Source organism: Vigna unguiculata, chromosome 9 (genome assembly GCF_004118075.2).
Source record: "Vigna unguiculata cultivar IT97K-499-35 chromosome 9, ASM411807v1, whole genome shotgun sequence".
Lineage (NCBI taxonomy): Eukaryota > Viridiplantae > Streptophyta > Magnoliopsida > Fabales > Fabaceae > Vigna > Vigna unguiculata.
Window position 1 is genome coordinate 33,039,092 of NC_040287.1, and position 16,591 is coordinate 33,055,682.

At 29.7% G+C, this 16,591-nt stretch overlaps 2 protein-coding genes across 4 annotated transcripts; one reads left to right on the plus strand and one right to left on the minus strand.

Annotated features, from left to right (window-relative positions):
• Positions 1 to 5,583: 5,583 nt before the first annotated feature.
• LOC114162122 (metal transporter Nramp5-like) lies at positions 5,584 to 10,364 on the plus strand. Its single transcript, XM_028045903.1, has 13 exons — positions 5,584 to 5,899; positions 5,979 to 6,057; positions 6,144 to 6,184; positions 6,307 to 6,385; positions 6,473 to 6,577; positions 7,343 to 7,452; positions 8,191 to 8,372; positions 8,451 to 8,520; positions 8,614 to 8,787; positions 8,903 to 9,007; positions 9,214 to 9,345; positions 9,443 to 9,538; positions 9,665 to 10,364. Exons 1-13 carry the CDS (start codon positions 5,768 to 5,770, stop codon positions 9,983 to 9,985), a joined length of 1,626 nt encoding a protein of 541 aa, XP_027901704.1. The 5' UTR covers positions 5,584 to 5,767; the 3' UTR covers positions 9,986 to 10,364.
• Positions 10,365 to 11,369: 1,005 nt separating this feature from the next.
• Positions 11,370 to 16,184, minus strand: LOC114162451. Of its 3 annotated transcripts, none has more exons than XM_028046354.1 (8): positions 15,898 to 16,184; positions 15,595 to 15,642; positions 15,480 to 15,526; positions 12,560 to 12,626; positions 12,429 to 12,472; positions 12,155 to 12,212; positions 12,022 to 12,068; positions 11,370 to 11,485 (listed from the first exon to the last, which is right to left on the minus strand). In XM_028046354.1, coding segments are annotated over exons 1-8 (384 nt in total). In that variant the 5' UTR covers positions 15,970 to 16,184; the 3' UTR covers positions 11,370 to 11,484. The 3 variants fall into 3 exon arrangements, with proteins under 3 accessions (XP_027902155.1, XP_027902154.1, XP_027902153.1); XM_028046353.1 differs by lacking the exon at positions 11,370 to 11,485 and adding an exon at positions 11,681 to 11,882; XM_028046352.1 differs by lacking the exon at positions 11,370 to 11,485 and having other exon boundaries at positions 11,681 to 12,068.
• Positions 16,185 to 16,591: the final 407 nt, after the last annotated feature.

Sequence of the window (16,591 nt, forward strand, 5' to 3'; positions counted from 1 at the left end):
ATATTTTAAAAATTATTACATTTTTTTAAATGCTTCAAATTTACCATACAAGTTTTTAAAAATTAACATTTCTTAAGTTAATAAAAATTAAATAATTAACACTTAACAAAGGGGTCCAATTAGAAATCAGAAACCAATTGTTCAAAGAATTAAATTACATGTTGAGAAATCAGTTCTTCCAGTGATTTGTATTATTTAGATAAATAAGAAGAAGAATGAGATATATTGATGTAAATTTTAATTTTTTTAGTGTTATCATTAAACTAAAACTGGAACAACGACTCCTTTATCCATTTATCTGTTCATTTAGAAGTCAACTAACTATAACAAAATTAATTATGAGAATTGGTATTAATAACTGAATCTAACTTCAAAAAACACTCACAAGTCCAATCAAACACATGTTGTTGTGTCTTAGTTCACCATTTTCTATGACTTCACAACACGTCCATTTCAATGCTGTGTTCTTATATTTTAAGAATCTGAATGAATCATGCAACACATAGCACAAGAACATCACACTAAATATATTCTATGTTGTTCTGCATAATGTTAAAGATGAATATGTCACCTTATGCAACTTGCATATCTTGCCATTTAACTAGAAACATGCATTTTGCAGGCCACACCACACATAAATTTTATTACCAGAGTTTTCAACAACTAATTCCACTAATTGCTTTTGTCATCTTTTGCTTTTCATATACTGCTAATAAATTCATCTATTCCAGACAAATGGGTGGATTCATGAGATGAAGTATATGTTAATTAATTAATTAACAGGATTAAATATGTTTTTTTTTTCACTGAAAATTAGAATAATCTCATTCCAAAATTTTGATCTAATTTAATTTTCTAATTTAAAAAATGTTTGAATTTAGTCATTTTAATCAAATTTTGTTAAGTTTATTTGACGTTTCAAACATATTTTATGATAACATTTGAATTGTTTATACTGTTTGACACAATTTAGCTTTAATATTAGTCAAAAAAATGTATTTAAAACGTCAAATAAATTTAAGAAAATTTGACTAAAATGGTTAAATTCAAATAATTATAGAATTGGGAAACTAAATTGAACCAAAATTTTAAAGATGAACTAATTTTAATTTTTTATGAAAGTCAAGAGACAAAAATATATTTAACCATAATTAATTAATATGTATTAAATAAAAGCCAACTTTGCAACCGGGTGGGATATAATCAATTTATTTTGTTTTGTTCATGAAAATGACTCTGAAGAGATTGTCTTCAAGACATAGAATCATGGATCCTCTTAAAATATTGAAGAAATTCAGTGCTATTTAACAGTGTGATGATGCTCAAAAACAGGAACTTTATGAATTGGAGTTCATCACAAATTAGAAAGAGACAATTGCTATGTGCTAATTAAACAAATTTATTAACCAAATTTCCAATTCAAGACAACTACTAAGAACATTTGCATATTGATCAATAAATATATCTTATTAAACTTTCTCTGTATAACTCATCATGGCCACTGTTTCGTCCTCATCGATTAAAGCAAGTTTTGTACTAATCACTTTATCTTCCGTATTCTTCTTTCTATCTATAGTCATGATCTCAATTCAATTTTCATTTTCTTTCAACATTTTAAGAAAAACTATTGTCTATATACACCTATGATGTACCATAACGAGAAGCTTTTTTGACTATTTCATTTCATCAAAAAATATTTATTATCATTTTCATATTTAATAGATATAAGATTTTTATCTCTTTCTCATTTTCATGTAAAAATAGATATACAAACTTTTTACTATTCTAAATATTAATTAAATAATTTTTTACAAAAAAAATATATAATATTATAAAGTATTAAATATCAAAAGAAATACATTTTTTTTCATACACATTTTTACTCCAATATATCATAAAAGAAATATATAATTGAATAAACTAACAATCCAATAAATGTCAACTAATTATAGAAAAATAATTAAATATGTGCCTTCAAAATAAGTTATGAAACTAAAAATGAAAGTGAACATATAGATTTTTTATATAACCTAATAAATTAAAAGTGTTTTAATTTAAACGATTATGAAAATACGAATCGATACATTATGAAAACCAATACATATGTACCTGTCTATCTCGTTCCTATATAAGTAAATGATGATTGAACGTATTTAATCAATATTTTATTTTATTGCATTATATCAAACTATTAAAAAGAACTAATATAATTTTATTTTTTATTAGTGTCAAATACATTATCAAATAATAGTATGTTATAAGTTTAAATACTACTTTGATTCCTAATTTTATTGAATTTTTAATGTTATTCTAGTTTTTTTTTTTCAATTAAGTCCCATTTTTTTTTAATTTTTGCTAATTTAGTTTTTTTAGTAAGGTTACATGGTATGTCATGTGTTAGATTTATGTTTTTTTTTGTTATTCTTTTAATTTTACTTTTTTTAATTCTTTCTTAATTTTTTTTCTTAATTAAAAAAATTATTCACATGTTTCAACAACACTGACACTGAATTGAATATAAGCTTTTATTGTTATTATTATTATTATTATTATTATTTTATATTTAAATTTATGCAATAATACTATCCATAAAAAATATCTACTTTTCCTTTCAACTTCACACTCTCGTAACAAGTTTATAAAATTCATGGTTTTAATTTTATGTATTTATAATGTATGTATAATTTTATTCTTTTTTATTGACGATAAAGATTGAATAAATAAGGAAGTACTTAGGGTAGTCATTTTACAATATATATATATATATATGCATAAATCACAAAAACCTAACTCTAAACCTCATAAAACCTTTAGGACTCTTACATAAATTTACCTTGTTTAATACACCTTTTATTATTACTATCGGTGATGTCCTTGTCATTGATTTTAAAGTTGTTCTTCCGTAGTATTGCTTAAGTAATTCTTTTTTGTGGTTGTTATTATGATTTCTGAGACTAAGAGTGTGTTCTTTTGGGAGTATGAATTTGGAGGAGAGTGTGAAAATGAATATGTGTGAATTTGAGTATATGAATTTGTGTGTTTCTTTAGTGGATTTAGAGGGTAAATTGAGTGAATTTGGAAATAAATTTTATGAAAGTTTGTGAAAAATTTGATTAATGTGATAGATAAAATAAATTGTAAAAATAGATAAAATTAAAAAGTTACCAAAATACCCTCGTTGGAAAAAGAGAATGATTAATTTTGCATATAGACATAGAGTACATCATAGGTCATTCTTAACATTAGAATTTTGAAACATATAATAAAAATTGCTAAGTCATTAGGATTTTAATTATTCAAGTTTAGACTCTTTGGTAAAACATTAGAGCTTGTTACATAAGGTGTGAATGTTAGAGTAAGAAGTAGAAGAATATTGTTTGATGTTTTTGCTTTGAAATGGATAATCATGAAACCAATCTTAGTGAAGTCTTTATTATATATTGTTGCACACCATATGTTTGAGAAAAATACAAAAAGAGTTTTATTTTTATTTTTGTGAAATTTGATGTGTAATTGAGTTATGAATTGTAAAAGTTGTCAAATGTTACACAAGTCTTTTGAAAAACTATACTTAGACTTTCCAATTAAATTTTTCACTTTATTACTTATGCGATTTGTTACATTTGTCAATCTCATAAGATTTATTAGAAGAGCTCTGATCTCATCCTTCGTCACTTTAAGTTCCTCAATCCATTCTTCAAACATTTTATCCCATTTTTCATTCTCCTCCGATTAATTATAGAACGGTAAAATCTAGGGTTAGAATCTCCTAAAGTAATCCATTTTGATCTTACCTTTTGCTTTTCTAGAGATTCTTGATAGAAGCTTATTTTATTAAGTTCAGCCAACATTTTCCATATCTGCTCTCTCGTATTCCCACCTAATCCACATCTCATGCATGATGTCTAACTATCTTGTTTTTTAACTATTATCATTTAATCATGTATCAATACCCCATTTAATAAATTTAATATGATAAATATCACACTAAACTCGTTAAGTGCTACTGCAATATATTATTTCCAACATACCTTTTATTAAACGAGTAACAATATATTTGTAAATTGTGTAACTAAAAATATCACAAAATTTTATTATATATATATAAATATATAAAAGTAGGAAAAAAATTATGTTCACAAAACACTTTTTACTTTACAACCTTTTAACAACTTCTTCTAATAGTAATAAATATTAAATAAAATATAAAATAGATATTGAATAAAAAATTAATAAAATCAGTTGTAATTATGGAATGTAAATTTGAGCAATTATCAACGTTTTTTTGTTTTTTCTTTAAACATAAAGTGTACTTTATCAACGTGCTAATTTTTTAAGAATAATTAGATGCAGAACTTAATAATCAAATAACTACAAAATCAAGGACACAGCTTTCGTTAGAGTTGTTTTTCAAAATATATGAACTACGTTGCCCGTGAGGGGTATGCAACAAGGCTGCAATACATGTATTTTATTTAAAATCATATAAAATTGGAATTAATATAAATATTGAATTTAATTCACTAAAATATTTGAGAGAAATATGTTCATGTTTTGGTTAGTATATAATACACTATAATAGAAATCCTCACATTTACACATGATATTTTGTTCTTAATGGTCCAACAAATTTCATAAGTTACTGGTCATTCATTTCTATTCTTTAATTCTTTGACAAATGAAGATATCCAAAACTTTGTCTCTTCAAAAACTATTTTGTAAGATGTGAAAGAAGATAAATCCATTCACATGTTAATCATCTTCTCATGTCACACAATATGATTAAATTAGAACGTTTTATTTGCCACTTTTTTCTTTCAACCGAGGAAAAAAGAGTAAAGTAAAAAGATGTCATAAAAAATTAAATGTCAATCATAAAATCAGTTGAATGATCAATTAAAAAGGATAGCAACTTTTGTTTGTTGGTACATATCTTATTCTTATTCCTATTTTATATTAACTAAATAAATGTAATCTACGTTGGAAGGCGATTAGAGATAAGGTCATTTTATACTATATAAGTGAGGTGCAAAATTCATTTTTACAAGTTGATTTTGTGCGATTGAGTTAGACTTAAAATCCACTTCTAATAATCTATGTTAATACCTTTTTTTCGACAACTATAACTCAAAATATTTTGAGTTTATAAAATATTAACGAGTTTTTCTTGAATAAACTATATTAATCATTCATCATTCCACAGTTAAAAATATAATAAAATTTAATTTTTTACCTCTAATAATCTAAATCATTAAAAGTCGAGATTAACAGTAATTTAAATATTCCACTTTTCTTAATTGTCAATTTTTTAAGGATAAAATTACAGTAAACATTATAAGAAAACTTTTAGATAATAATTAATTTTAACCATAAAAAATATGTTTAGAAATTAAATACAATGGTAAATCATAATAATGTTATGTGAAGATACTTATGGTTGAGACGGACTTGTTGTAGCATTAGTTTTTTAAGATTATTTTTTCCTTGAAGAATGGAAAGTTACAGAAAACATAAATAATATAAGGCTAAGTGTGATATAGTTATAAGGTGAAGAAGATTGAAAGGTCCTGCGATTCATGCCACTGCAATAAAAGAATATGCTACGTGGTGTCAGGTAGCTGAGAGACTAAGAGGCATGAAAATGGAACTCTAACTTGTCTCAACACAAAACAAAATGGAGTATTCACTATAAATATTCACACTTTCACAACTACTTTTATTCACTCAACAACCACCCTTCTTCAGCTTATTGCATGCACAGAAACAAATGGCTAGCTTGATGCAACAGCAACCAAAAGGCGTTAATGTAGGTAGTAATCGCATAGTCGCAGTCAATGTCTCTCCCTCTAACAACCTTCCTACACCATCTCATCACGATGCCTCTTCAAATCATGATCAGGTTCTTCTTAAGATTTCTCAAACTTTTTTTTACAGTTCTTCGTCTATTTTTGCATAACATTGATGTGTGTTGATCACAGAAGCCTGGGTGGAAAAAGTTCATGGCATATGTGGGTCCTGGCTTTCTGGTTTCCTTGGCTTACCTTGATCCTGGAAACAGTATTTCTCTCACTCTAAATTCTTCATACCCTTTCTATCACTTTTACTTCTATCTGTGTCGGCTTAATGCTTCTTTTCACATGCAGTGGAAACTGATCTGCAAGCTGGAGCTGATCACAAATACGAGGTAATATAATCAAATGAAGTGATAAATACATCTCTTAACTTTCAACGAAATTTAGAATTAATCTTTTTTTCGAAACTTTTAACTAATTTATGAGATTGAAATTGTGTGTTGTGTTGTGTTAGCTGCTGTGGGTAATACTGATTGGACTGATTTTTGCGCTTATAATTCAATCGTTGGCTGCGAATCTGGGCGTAACGACTGGTAAGATCGAAAACAGAGAGTGGAAGAAAGATGAGGAATTGCATGAAATGGAAAGTTTTATTATTGTTGGGGTTTTGAATTTTGCAGGAAAACACCTTTCAGAGTTATGTAAAGCGGAATATCCATTATTGGTAAAGTACTGCTTGTGGTTATTGGCTGAGCTCGCTGTCATAGCTGCAGACATACCTGAAGGTTTTCCTTTTTTTTTTTTTTTCCTTCGTCTTTCGATCCAAATCTTATAGGCAAAAGTTTCTTTCACACTATTTAACCGTATAAGGGTAAAATAGTTTAAAAAAAAAATTAACTTTAAAAAAAATGTAAAATAGTTACGAGAAATAATAAAAATGTGTCAAAATAGTACAATCTTATTATGTCCTGAAAAATCACTTTGTCGGCTATTTTTTGTAAATATGAAAGAAAATATCTAAATACTTATGAAGGTAGTTTTAATGATTGGGTGAAGATATTAATTCAAATCTATGAGTCAACCAATTACAAGTTAAGTTAGGTTGATTTTTTTTTAAATATTGATTTAAGTGAAACTCAACTTACTTAATTTAAAAAATAAATGAATTTAAATCTAATTAAAGGTAAGTTAACGCTTAATCTATTAACAACAATTTTTTTTTAATAGAAGTTTCATTATATTTATTTACTATTTTTAATTAAGTATGTTTATACTTTAATATTTTTAAGAGTAAAATACTTTTTAATGTGTAATAAAACTGTTGTACTCGGATAAACATATTTGTGTAATAAAAATATGAGAGACGCTAATTCAAATAGTAAAGTGACAATTTGACTCAGGTTGAAACTCCTAATTTTCGTACGAAAAAAGAAAAAAAACTTTTGGTTTCTTGATTTTAAAAAAAGAATTACATTTTTTTCAGATTGACGCATAGTATAGTATTATATGCATTGACGGTGATTAATTTGATGAAAACTTGATGATGACAGTGATTGGCACAGCCTTCGCGTTGAACATACTTTTCCACATCCCTGTATGGGCAGGAGTTCTCATAACTGGCTGCAGCACCCTCTTATTTCTTGGTCTTCAGAGATTTGGGGTAATAATTAAGAATCATTATCCTAACTCATTAAGATACTAAAATCTCATTATATTGCTTAATTTTCTTTGACAATACATATTATTATACTTCGAAGGAAAATGATTTTTTAATAATTAAATTTGGACAACTTTATGATATAATTTGAGATGGTATCTTAAAAAATTGTTAAGACATCATTGTCTTATTTTGAATTATAAGTTGGTTAAATATGTTTTTTATCCCTTAAATTTTCGTAAAAATTGAAATTAGTTATCTTCGAAATTTTAGTCCAATTTAGTCATCTAATTTTAGAAATGTGTGAATTTAGTCTTTTAATAAAATTTTGTTAATTTTATTTAATGTTTCAAACATACGTTTTCATGATAGCATTTGAGTTGTTTATATCGTTTGACAAATCTCTGCTTCAGTGTTAGCTAAGAAATTATCTTGAAACACGTTTGGAATGTCAAATAAATTTAACAACCAAATTTGGTTAAAAGAACAAAATTTACTCATTTATAAAGTTGGAGCACTAAATTGAATTAAAATTTGAAATAAGAACTAATTTCAATTTTGTTAAAAATTAAGAGACCAAAAATATATTTAATTTATTATAATTTAACAACCTGAGATGATATTTTCTAAAATTACTTAGAAGTAATACTTCATGTCATAAGAAAAAGTTGAGAAAATTTAATTTTCAAAAATATTGTCTTACTTTGAATTAGAATTTTAGAAGTGTTGGTGTGTGCACAGGTAAGGAAGTTGGAACTGCTGATATCAGTGCTAGTTTTTGTAATGGCTGGATGTTTCTTTGGGGAAATGAGCTACGTAAAACCACCTGCTTCTGGTGTATTGAAAGGAATGTTTGTGCCAAAACTCAGTGGTCAGGGAGCTACAGGGGATGCTATTGCTCTTTTGGGTGCCCTTGTCATGCCGTACACTTCCTCTTCAACTATTATTACTTTTCTTCAATTTCTCCCATAAAAACCATATTAACATCTTACAAAATGCAGGCACAACCTTTTCCTCCACTCTGCTCTGGTCCTGTCTAGAAAAGTACCCAGTTCCGTGCGTGGCATCAATGTAAGCAAGCCCACTCCGAAAATAAAGAAAGCTTTTAACAATTGACACATTTTTAAAATAAGCTTAATATGACATATTTGCTTGATTACGCAGGATGCATGTAGATACTTCCTCATAGAAAGTGGATTTGCATTGTTTGTGGCATTCCTAATCAATGTTGCAATGGTTTCTGTGTCGGGAACTGTTTGCGCTGCTGACAATCTTTCTGCAGCAAATGCTAATCAGTGCAGCGATCTTACCCTTAACTCTGCTTCCTTCCTTCTCAAGGTTAATTACTTACTTCACCACACAAGTTGCCATAGTAAAATCATGATGTTATGTTTATAATCCTATTTCAGATCCAATTTATCTGACACCAAAAATTGTTGTCCTTTGCTTGTAGAACGTGTTGGGACGATCGAGCTCTACCATTTATGCTATAGCACTGCTAGCCTCAGGACAAAGTTCAGCCATCACTGGAACCTATGCAGGACAATACATCATGCAGGTTACTTAAGAATTTTTTGTTTTCGACAAAGGTTAATTGTTAATATTTTTGTTGGTGAAAGTAGTTGAATCTTAGAGTTGAACTTATAATCTCTTTTACTGTTCGTTCCAACTTGATTCTTAAATGAATCTTATAACTCTTAATTAAGAATACCATTAAGCACTTTATTTTGTATAATTTGATGAAGGGTTGGTTTGATGGAATAGGGTTTCTTGGACATGAGGATGAAAACATGGATTAGGAACTTTATAACAAGGTGCATTGCCATAACACCTAGTCTTATTGTTTCAATCATTGGGGGTTCTCAAGGGGCTGGTCGGCTTATCATCATTGCATCGGTTTGTATATTCTACAACTTGTCTTTCTTTTAAGCATTGGATAACAAATGAACGAGTCAAATTATTATAATGAAAATCACAATAAATTGTTCTGCAGATGATACTTTCATTTGAGCTTCCATTCGCTCTGATTCCTCTGCTTAAGTTCAGCAGCAGCAGTACAAAGATGGGACCTCACAAGAATTCTATAATTGTGAGTTCTATTCTTCCCCTAAAAGAATGATAGATTTGTATCCACTAACCATTATCTTGGAGAAAGATTAAAGATTTTGGATTGAAAAAAAAAGAAGAAAAGAAAAGTGACATGATTCTGGTGCAGATAATTGTGATCTCATGGATTCTGGGGTTGGGAATCATCGGCATCAATGTGTACTATCTTTCTACCTCGTTCGTGGGTTGGTTAATTCATAGCAGTCTACCAAAGGTGGCAAATGTGTTGATTGGGATCATAGTGTTTCCTCTAATGGCACTTTATGTTGGCGCAGTTATATACCTAACATTCAGAAAAGACACTGTTAAGACGTATGTTGAGACGAAGAATGAAGCAGCAATGGAAAAAGGGTTTGTGGTTGATGGTCAATTAGAGTTGAGTGAAGTTCCCTACAGAGAAGACTTGGCTGATATCCCCTTACCACCATAAATGCATCATCAAAAGGGGTTTTTCTTCATAACTGTTGATGGCTGCTTCTCACAATCATTAATTGAAATTGGGAAATGAATGTAATGTTAAGAAGCCCTTGAGAATTCTCCTCTCGAGTTGTGTCACCCTGTGTTTCTTGTTTTAACTACTGTGTAAGCTTTGTGGATTTTTATGTTATAGGAAAGGTAATTTATATGAAAAAACCATTCCGGTGTAAATCCTGTGATCAAGTGGTGTCGAAAATTTTGGAATAATAAACCCCCCAAAGAAAGTAGCTTTTCCATTTTCTTCGACTTTGTAATGGAAGGCATGACTGAAGGTAAGATCTTACCTTATGTATTTGTTGCAGAGAAGACTATTTATTATGGGTTCTTGGGGATACCAACGTTTTTCGAGAGGAGATATTTAAAACTGCAAGACAATAAATCTATAAATTTATGAGTATTTTTATTTTTATATTTTTAACATTATTCATCCTATTATGTTTACGTAATAAGAAATTTTCAATTTATTTTAACAGAAGTATATATACACACACAAATATATATATTTTCTCTTGAAAAGATTTAGACGGTTGTCAAAAATAATAATGCATGAATCACATAATAAATTTTTTAATTTCACCTTTTATTATATAAGGTGTTGTTCCATCTCATTGAAGATTTTCTTTCTAACCTTTATTAATATATACGAGTCAAATATCAAATTTATTTTTTACAAAACTTTCACATTGTTTTATTTAAGTAAACGACATGATGACATTAAAATCTACCGCCATCAAATTTAAGATGAAACATAATCTTGGTATTACTTAAGGATAAAAAGTTAAATATTTAAATTGTACAATTTCGGCAATTCCATATTCGATATAATATTCACTAATTTAATTATTGTATCAATATTTTCAAGCTGAAAATACAAAAAAAATGCGCAACCAATGAAAAATAACAAAGTTAAACACGCAAGTTAAGAAGTATATAATTAAAATATATTTGACGAGAAAATTAAAATATATTTATTTCTACAAATATATTATTACAAATTAAAAATATTCCATATGTTCCTTTGAAATGGTCGTTTACGTTTTATTTGCCTAAACCAAGGAAAAAACAACTATTTTTTTTCTATTTTGAATACAATTTTACGAGAGTTACTTTACTTATTATTTATTATTTCAACAACTATTTTATTTCAATATATATTTATGTATCATTATTACAAAATAATTTCTCTTTTCATATTAATTAAATTAAGAGTATAATTGGAAAAACATCATATATCCTGAAATTTAAAGATGAGAGCTAAAAATTACCAATTATTTGTATTGTACTGACAATGATAATTGCACCACTATTTACAGCAATTGGCAGGATAAAATGGTAAATGACCAAATTTTCAATATTTTTCTGCTCATGGGGGAATCAATAAAATAATATTTGCCCTCCTATCAGCACAGATCGGCATCAATATATAGAACCAAACAACTTTCATCCTCAATCTCTGTTATTCAAAAATAGTAAATAAAAGAATACAAATAACTGATAATATTATAATAATTTTACTAACATCAATTTACCTTAGTGTTACAGATAACTGTCCAATTTTAAAACAGATAACATCAAATTTATAGAGGAATAAATATTTAAATTTCTCTCAATCTCCCGGTGTTTTCTATTTAATTCAAACAAAAGACAATTCAAATCAATCCTTTTATTTCTCCCATTTTAACAATGACATGTAATTTAATGACATATTTAATGGGGAGGCTATTAAACGTTTTTAATTTAAAAACATTATGACAACAATATGAAAATTTTGATCCTAAAAGTTCTACTTTTCCTCTCCCGTTTCCTACTCCGGTCATTAGTTCAACATTGTCTCTCTACACTTATAGTATCTGCAATATTCGTAATAAAAAATATTGTAAATTTTAAAACTTGACCTTAAAATCCAATCACTTTTTTTTTTTTCTTTTGTAGAATGCCCACTTGGTAGAAATCCAATCACTTGATATATTTTCATCAGCAATTTCTTACCACATGCTATTGTCCATCACAGCAGAAACAATGCCTTTCAATGTCTCCTGCATATTGATTGAAATATGTATGGTTATTTGTTTGTTGATTCTTTTCCTTTTTGCGTGAGAAAGAGCAAAGCAGTAAAACATACCACAGAATGGTCTTTAAGACCAAGCGAGAGGACCAATGGCCTGGAGGAGCCAGACAAACTGCGAATCAAGAATTGGAGAGTCAACATGATTCCGAAATCGAATTATTAAAGTATACATGAACAAAAAAAGGCTAATATATTAACCATTTGAGATATCTCTTTTAAGATATTTGAAACCCAAATTAATTTTTGAGGAAAAGTGGAAGACTCCAGATGCGTAATAAAATCTAAAAAAGTTGTGAGATTTTCTCTTAAGGAACAAAAGAATGCATACCTCATTTGCTCAATCAGCTGACGTGCACATGCTACTAACATTGGCTGCATCAATACATTCTGTGAATAAGAAGCACAATATGACAGAAAAGATCAAGGATAACAAATACTTTCCGACATAAGCAAGCATACCTCATCCCGTTTGCCAAATATAACAGAAACGTTGAACGTTGGATTGATGGACACCCCTTCTTCCTTTCTGGCATTGAAAAGTCATACATGCAACTATGTGAGCAATCCTTTCTTATTGAAACATATCACTGATTTGAATGTACATGATGATACATAATTTTAAGCTGACAAATAAACAAGGATTTATCTAAAGTCCTAGTTATTTTAACAACTTTAGTTTGTTAGTTGTCAAAAGGGGTGTCCAATGAGTTGGAGATCTTTGTGATTCAATAAACCATTGCATAGTAGTTTCTTCTCTTTCTCTCTTCTTCATCTCTTAATTCTTTTCCTAAGATTTAAGAACTTTATCTTGGGTTTATAACAAGATAAGTCTGACGATATGATTCATGATGAGGAGACCCAAGAAGGCACGAATTCAATACCATAACAAACACGGCTATGAGAAGCCCAATAGAAAGAAGAAAAAGCCCATTAGGATGAGAGATTATGTTACTTATGAAGATAAGCGTAAGGATAAAATGGGTAGCAAATAGGAAGCACTGATCTACGCAAATTTTTCTTTTTCCTTATTGTTCGTTAGGCACCAGAAACTATATCTATTATAGATTTCCTTTTACAAAGGAGAGGAATCAAAGATTTTATCTCTTCTGATTCTCTTCCATCTCTATTCTGTTGTGTTTCTTCATCTACTCCCTCTATTTTCCTACTGCTGCAGGTCAAGCACATCATCTGACCTACCAGAACATGGACCTGAGGACAGAGGCTTCGGAAAATCTTGTGGACAGCCGAGTGAATATGGGTTCCAATCACATTCTCTATGTTGGGAGACATGGAAGTCCGTGAATAGCAGCAGAAAGAATATTGGAAGAGGAGAAGGTTGATGAACAACTCACTCCTAAGACACCAAACTTGTGGCTGAATAAAGATAAAGCTGAGAGCAAAATCAAATTGCCCAATCTCAATGGCGGCAACCTTATGATTTAGATTGCTAGTGCAGAGAAATATTTTTGAGGTGTGACAGCAGAAGCCAAAAGAGTAGGGATAGGTTGCATTTAGAGGCAAGGATCAGTGGTGCATTGATTTGTGGAAGGACATTTTAGCTGCCTGTATGAAAGGCAACCAACTTAGCAGCAATCAAGATCAGCCAATGATGTATACACAAAGATTTCAAAATATTGGGGGTGCAGATATTGGATGTCCCAAAGGAAAAAACTGAGATTACTTCCTGGGAGGATCAAGTACACAAATGCAATGCCAAGTATGAACACAATCTTAATAATACTACAAAGTCCATACATCTAGCCTGAGATATCAAAGAGGAGTTGTGTGGCACCAAATCTCAATACAATGTTTTGATCATTGTTGTCAAAACCGGACCAGACCAGCTGGTTCAACCAGTTGAGCTGGGAACCAGACCAGTCTCCAGTCCAAAGTTTCCTAAAACCTGAATTTCATTTGAACCAAGATAAAACTGGTTGAACTGGCCAAGAACCGGAAAAAGTAGGGAAAACCAACAAGTTGATAGATTCAAACAGTTGGCTCTAAAAACCTGTTTTTTGTTTTATTTGGTTTTTTTATTTTTTTTGAGACTTGCAGTTTGTAATCAATTTTATGTTATTTTTAAAATTAAATATGATGTATTAGATTTGTTTGCTTTCATATATAACTTACTTTTAAAATATTTTGTGTTGTCTTACGAGACTTTTAAGGGAAGTTTAAATTTAAATTTTATAAATTTATTTCCGTCATCCCATTATAATTAATACTACTTTATATATAGCACTATTATATTTAAAATATTATAGCAATAATATTTACTATAATGGACTCTATCCCAGTTGAACCTCGATTGAAACTCTGAATTCGAACCTTAAAGTCATGCCTTCACCAGTTCAGTGACTGGTCAGGTTTTGACAACCTTGGTTTTGATGTCAAATCTTGAACATAACTCAAGTGAAGGAGGAATTGCAACTCCAACTGGGCAGCTATAGTGGCTTACCAAGCCTGATTCAAGGAATGAAGTTCTCACGCCCTTTCAAGAATACTACTGGGCCAATCAATCATTCAGAAAAAGAGTGTGTGGAAGAAATACAGCAGCAGCACACTCAACTACGAAATCCTATACTATTGGTGCTTATTATCCACAATGAAACAGAAGCGTTTGTACAAGCCATATTACGAATGAAGAAGAAGCAATGAGGGCAACCGTTTTCACTTTGGTTTGGCAGGTCAGAGCCATTTAGCTGAAGACACAGATGTCCAGAAAAAGTATCATGGTTACTATTTTGGCAGAAGATGGAAAATTGGAGGAAGACAAGTGATTGAAAAGACCAGTTCTCAGGAAGGAGAAACTCTGTGGGAAGGTGCACCAATTGTATTTACATGTTAGATGCTCAAATGATCTCTCTTTTCAGCAGGGGAAATTACACAACTGAGAACTATAAAGCAACATCAAATCATGATAGATAGTGGGGCAAGTCATACTTCATTGCTTGGGAGTTAGTAAAGTAATTGGGATAAAATGTATTACCGACCACTACATTGGGAGTAGATTATGGGATGGACACAAAAAATTTCCCCCGAGGGTGATGTCAAAAATTGAAGTTATTGGTTTCTTTAAATGATCCTGAAGGAGATTGACTTGTTTAAGTTGGGAGGAGTGGATCAAATTTTTAGAGGAGGCTTGGTTAGAAGCCACAGGTTCAAAAAAGTAATATAGAGATCTCTACATCTCTACCTGAGTGACTGAGTCTAACAAAAGCAATGATACCTCATAAAACTCTATATAACAAGGTCTTGATGTAGAATTCTCTTTAGTATCAGTAGTAATATATTTATTCTCAGTATTAGTTGCTTATGATTTTACTGGATAAGAAATATAAATAAAATCAATGATATTTCACAGAAGTCACATGCAGACCTGGCATATACTATTGTCCCCATGGTTCCTATTTGGGTAGCAATAACCTGATAAGCAGTCAGAAAAGTAAGTACAATCACCATAAAACATAGAAAAAAACTCCATCAGCACTCACCAGAAAATGATCTTCGTATCTCGAAATAATAATCTCCGTTTCATTCCCCTGCAAGCAAGCAAGTAACTTCTCAACATTAGTCCAACATTTCAACATTAGTATTAATTATCAACATTAAAAAATATATATTGAACAGCTAAATTTGAACCTCTAACATTGGCTTTTGGAATTTAGAACATGAAATGAATATCTGTGTTTAAAATCTCATTGCATCTTCTATAATTACAAAATCAATGGAAAGGAGTTAAAAATTAGTTGCTGGCTACTAAGAGTTGCAGGAAACGAACACTCGCGCATGCATACATTGATTTCCCGAGAGAAATTGAGTTGAGACACTGGAAATTGAGAAGTGGAGCTTTCCGTATTCATTGACATCGGCGCTGATAGGTCACACTCACACTACTCAAAGACTCTAACAGTCGTTATCTCAAAGTGCTTCTTTCGAGAATCGGTTTCAAAGGAGAAGAAGATGAGATCGCCGCCGGTGATGCCGACGGAGCGGAGAGGCGAGGTTTTCGTTGTTCCTGTTGAGAGAGAGAAGAAATGGGAGAAAATGTGCAACTTCCTCTATGCACCAAATTTCGGCCTATTTTAAAAATAAAATTAGAGTCAATTTTTAAACTCCAGTAAATACATTTTAGTGTTTTTTTTTTAGTTTAAAATTATATCAAACCAAACAAGCTGTTGTAGTTGGTGAGTGACACTAAAATTGTGTTTTTTTATGGATAAACTTATATTATTATTAATAAACCTAAATTGAATAAAAATAAAAAATTTATCGTCTTTCTCCATATTCAAACTTTAAGAAAACATCAGTCCCTATATCTGAATCCATGACTTGTTTTTCATTGTCGCTACTACTTCCTATTTTAGTGCCACATACTATTAAAGCCAATGAATATTTTAAAGTATTATTTAATACATAATCAATTATGAGATACTAATAATTAGTGATGAGTTATTTTTTGTTATTTTAAGATAATAATAAATAAAATTA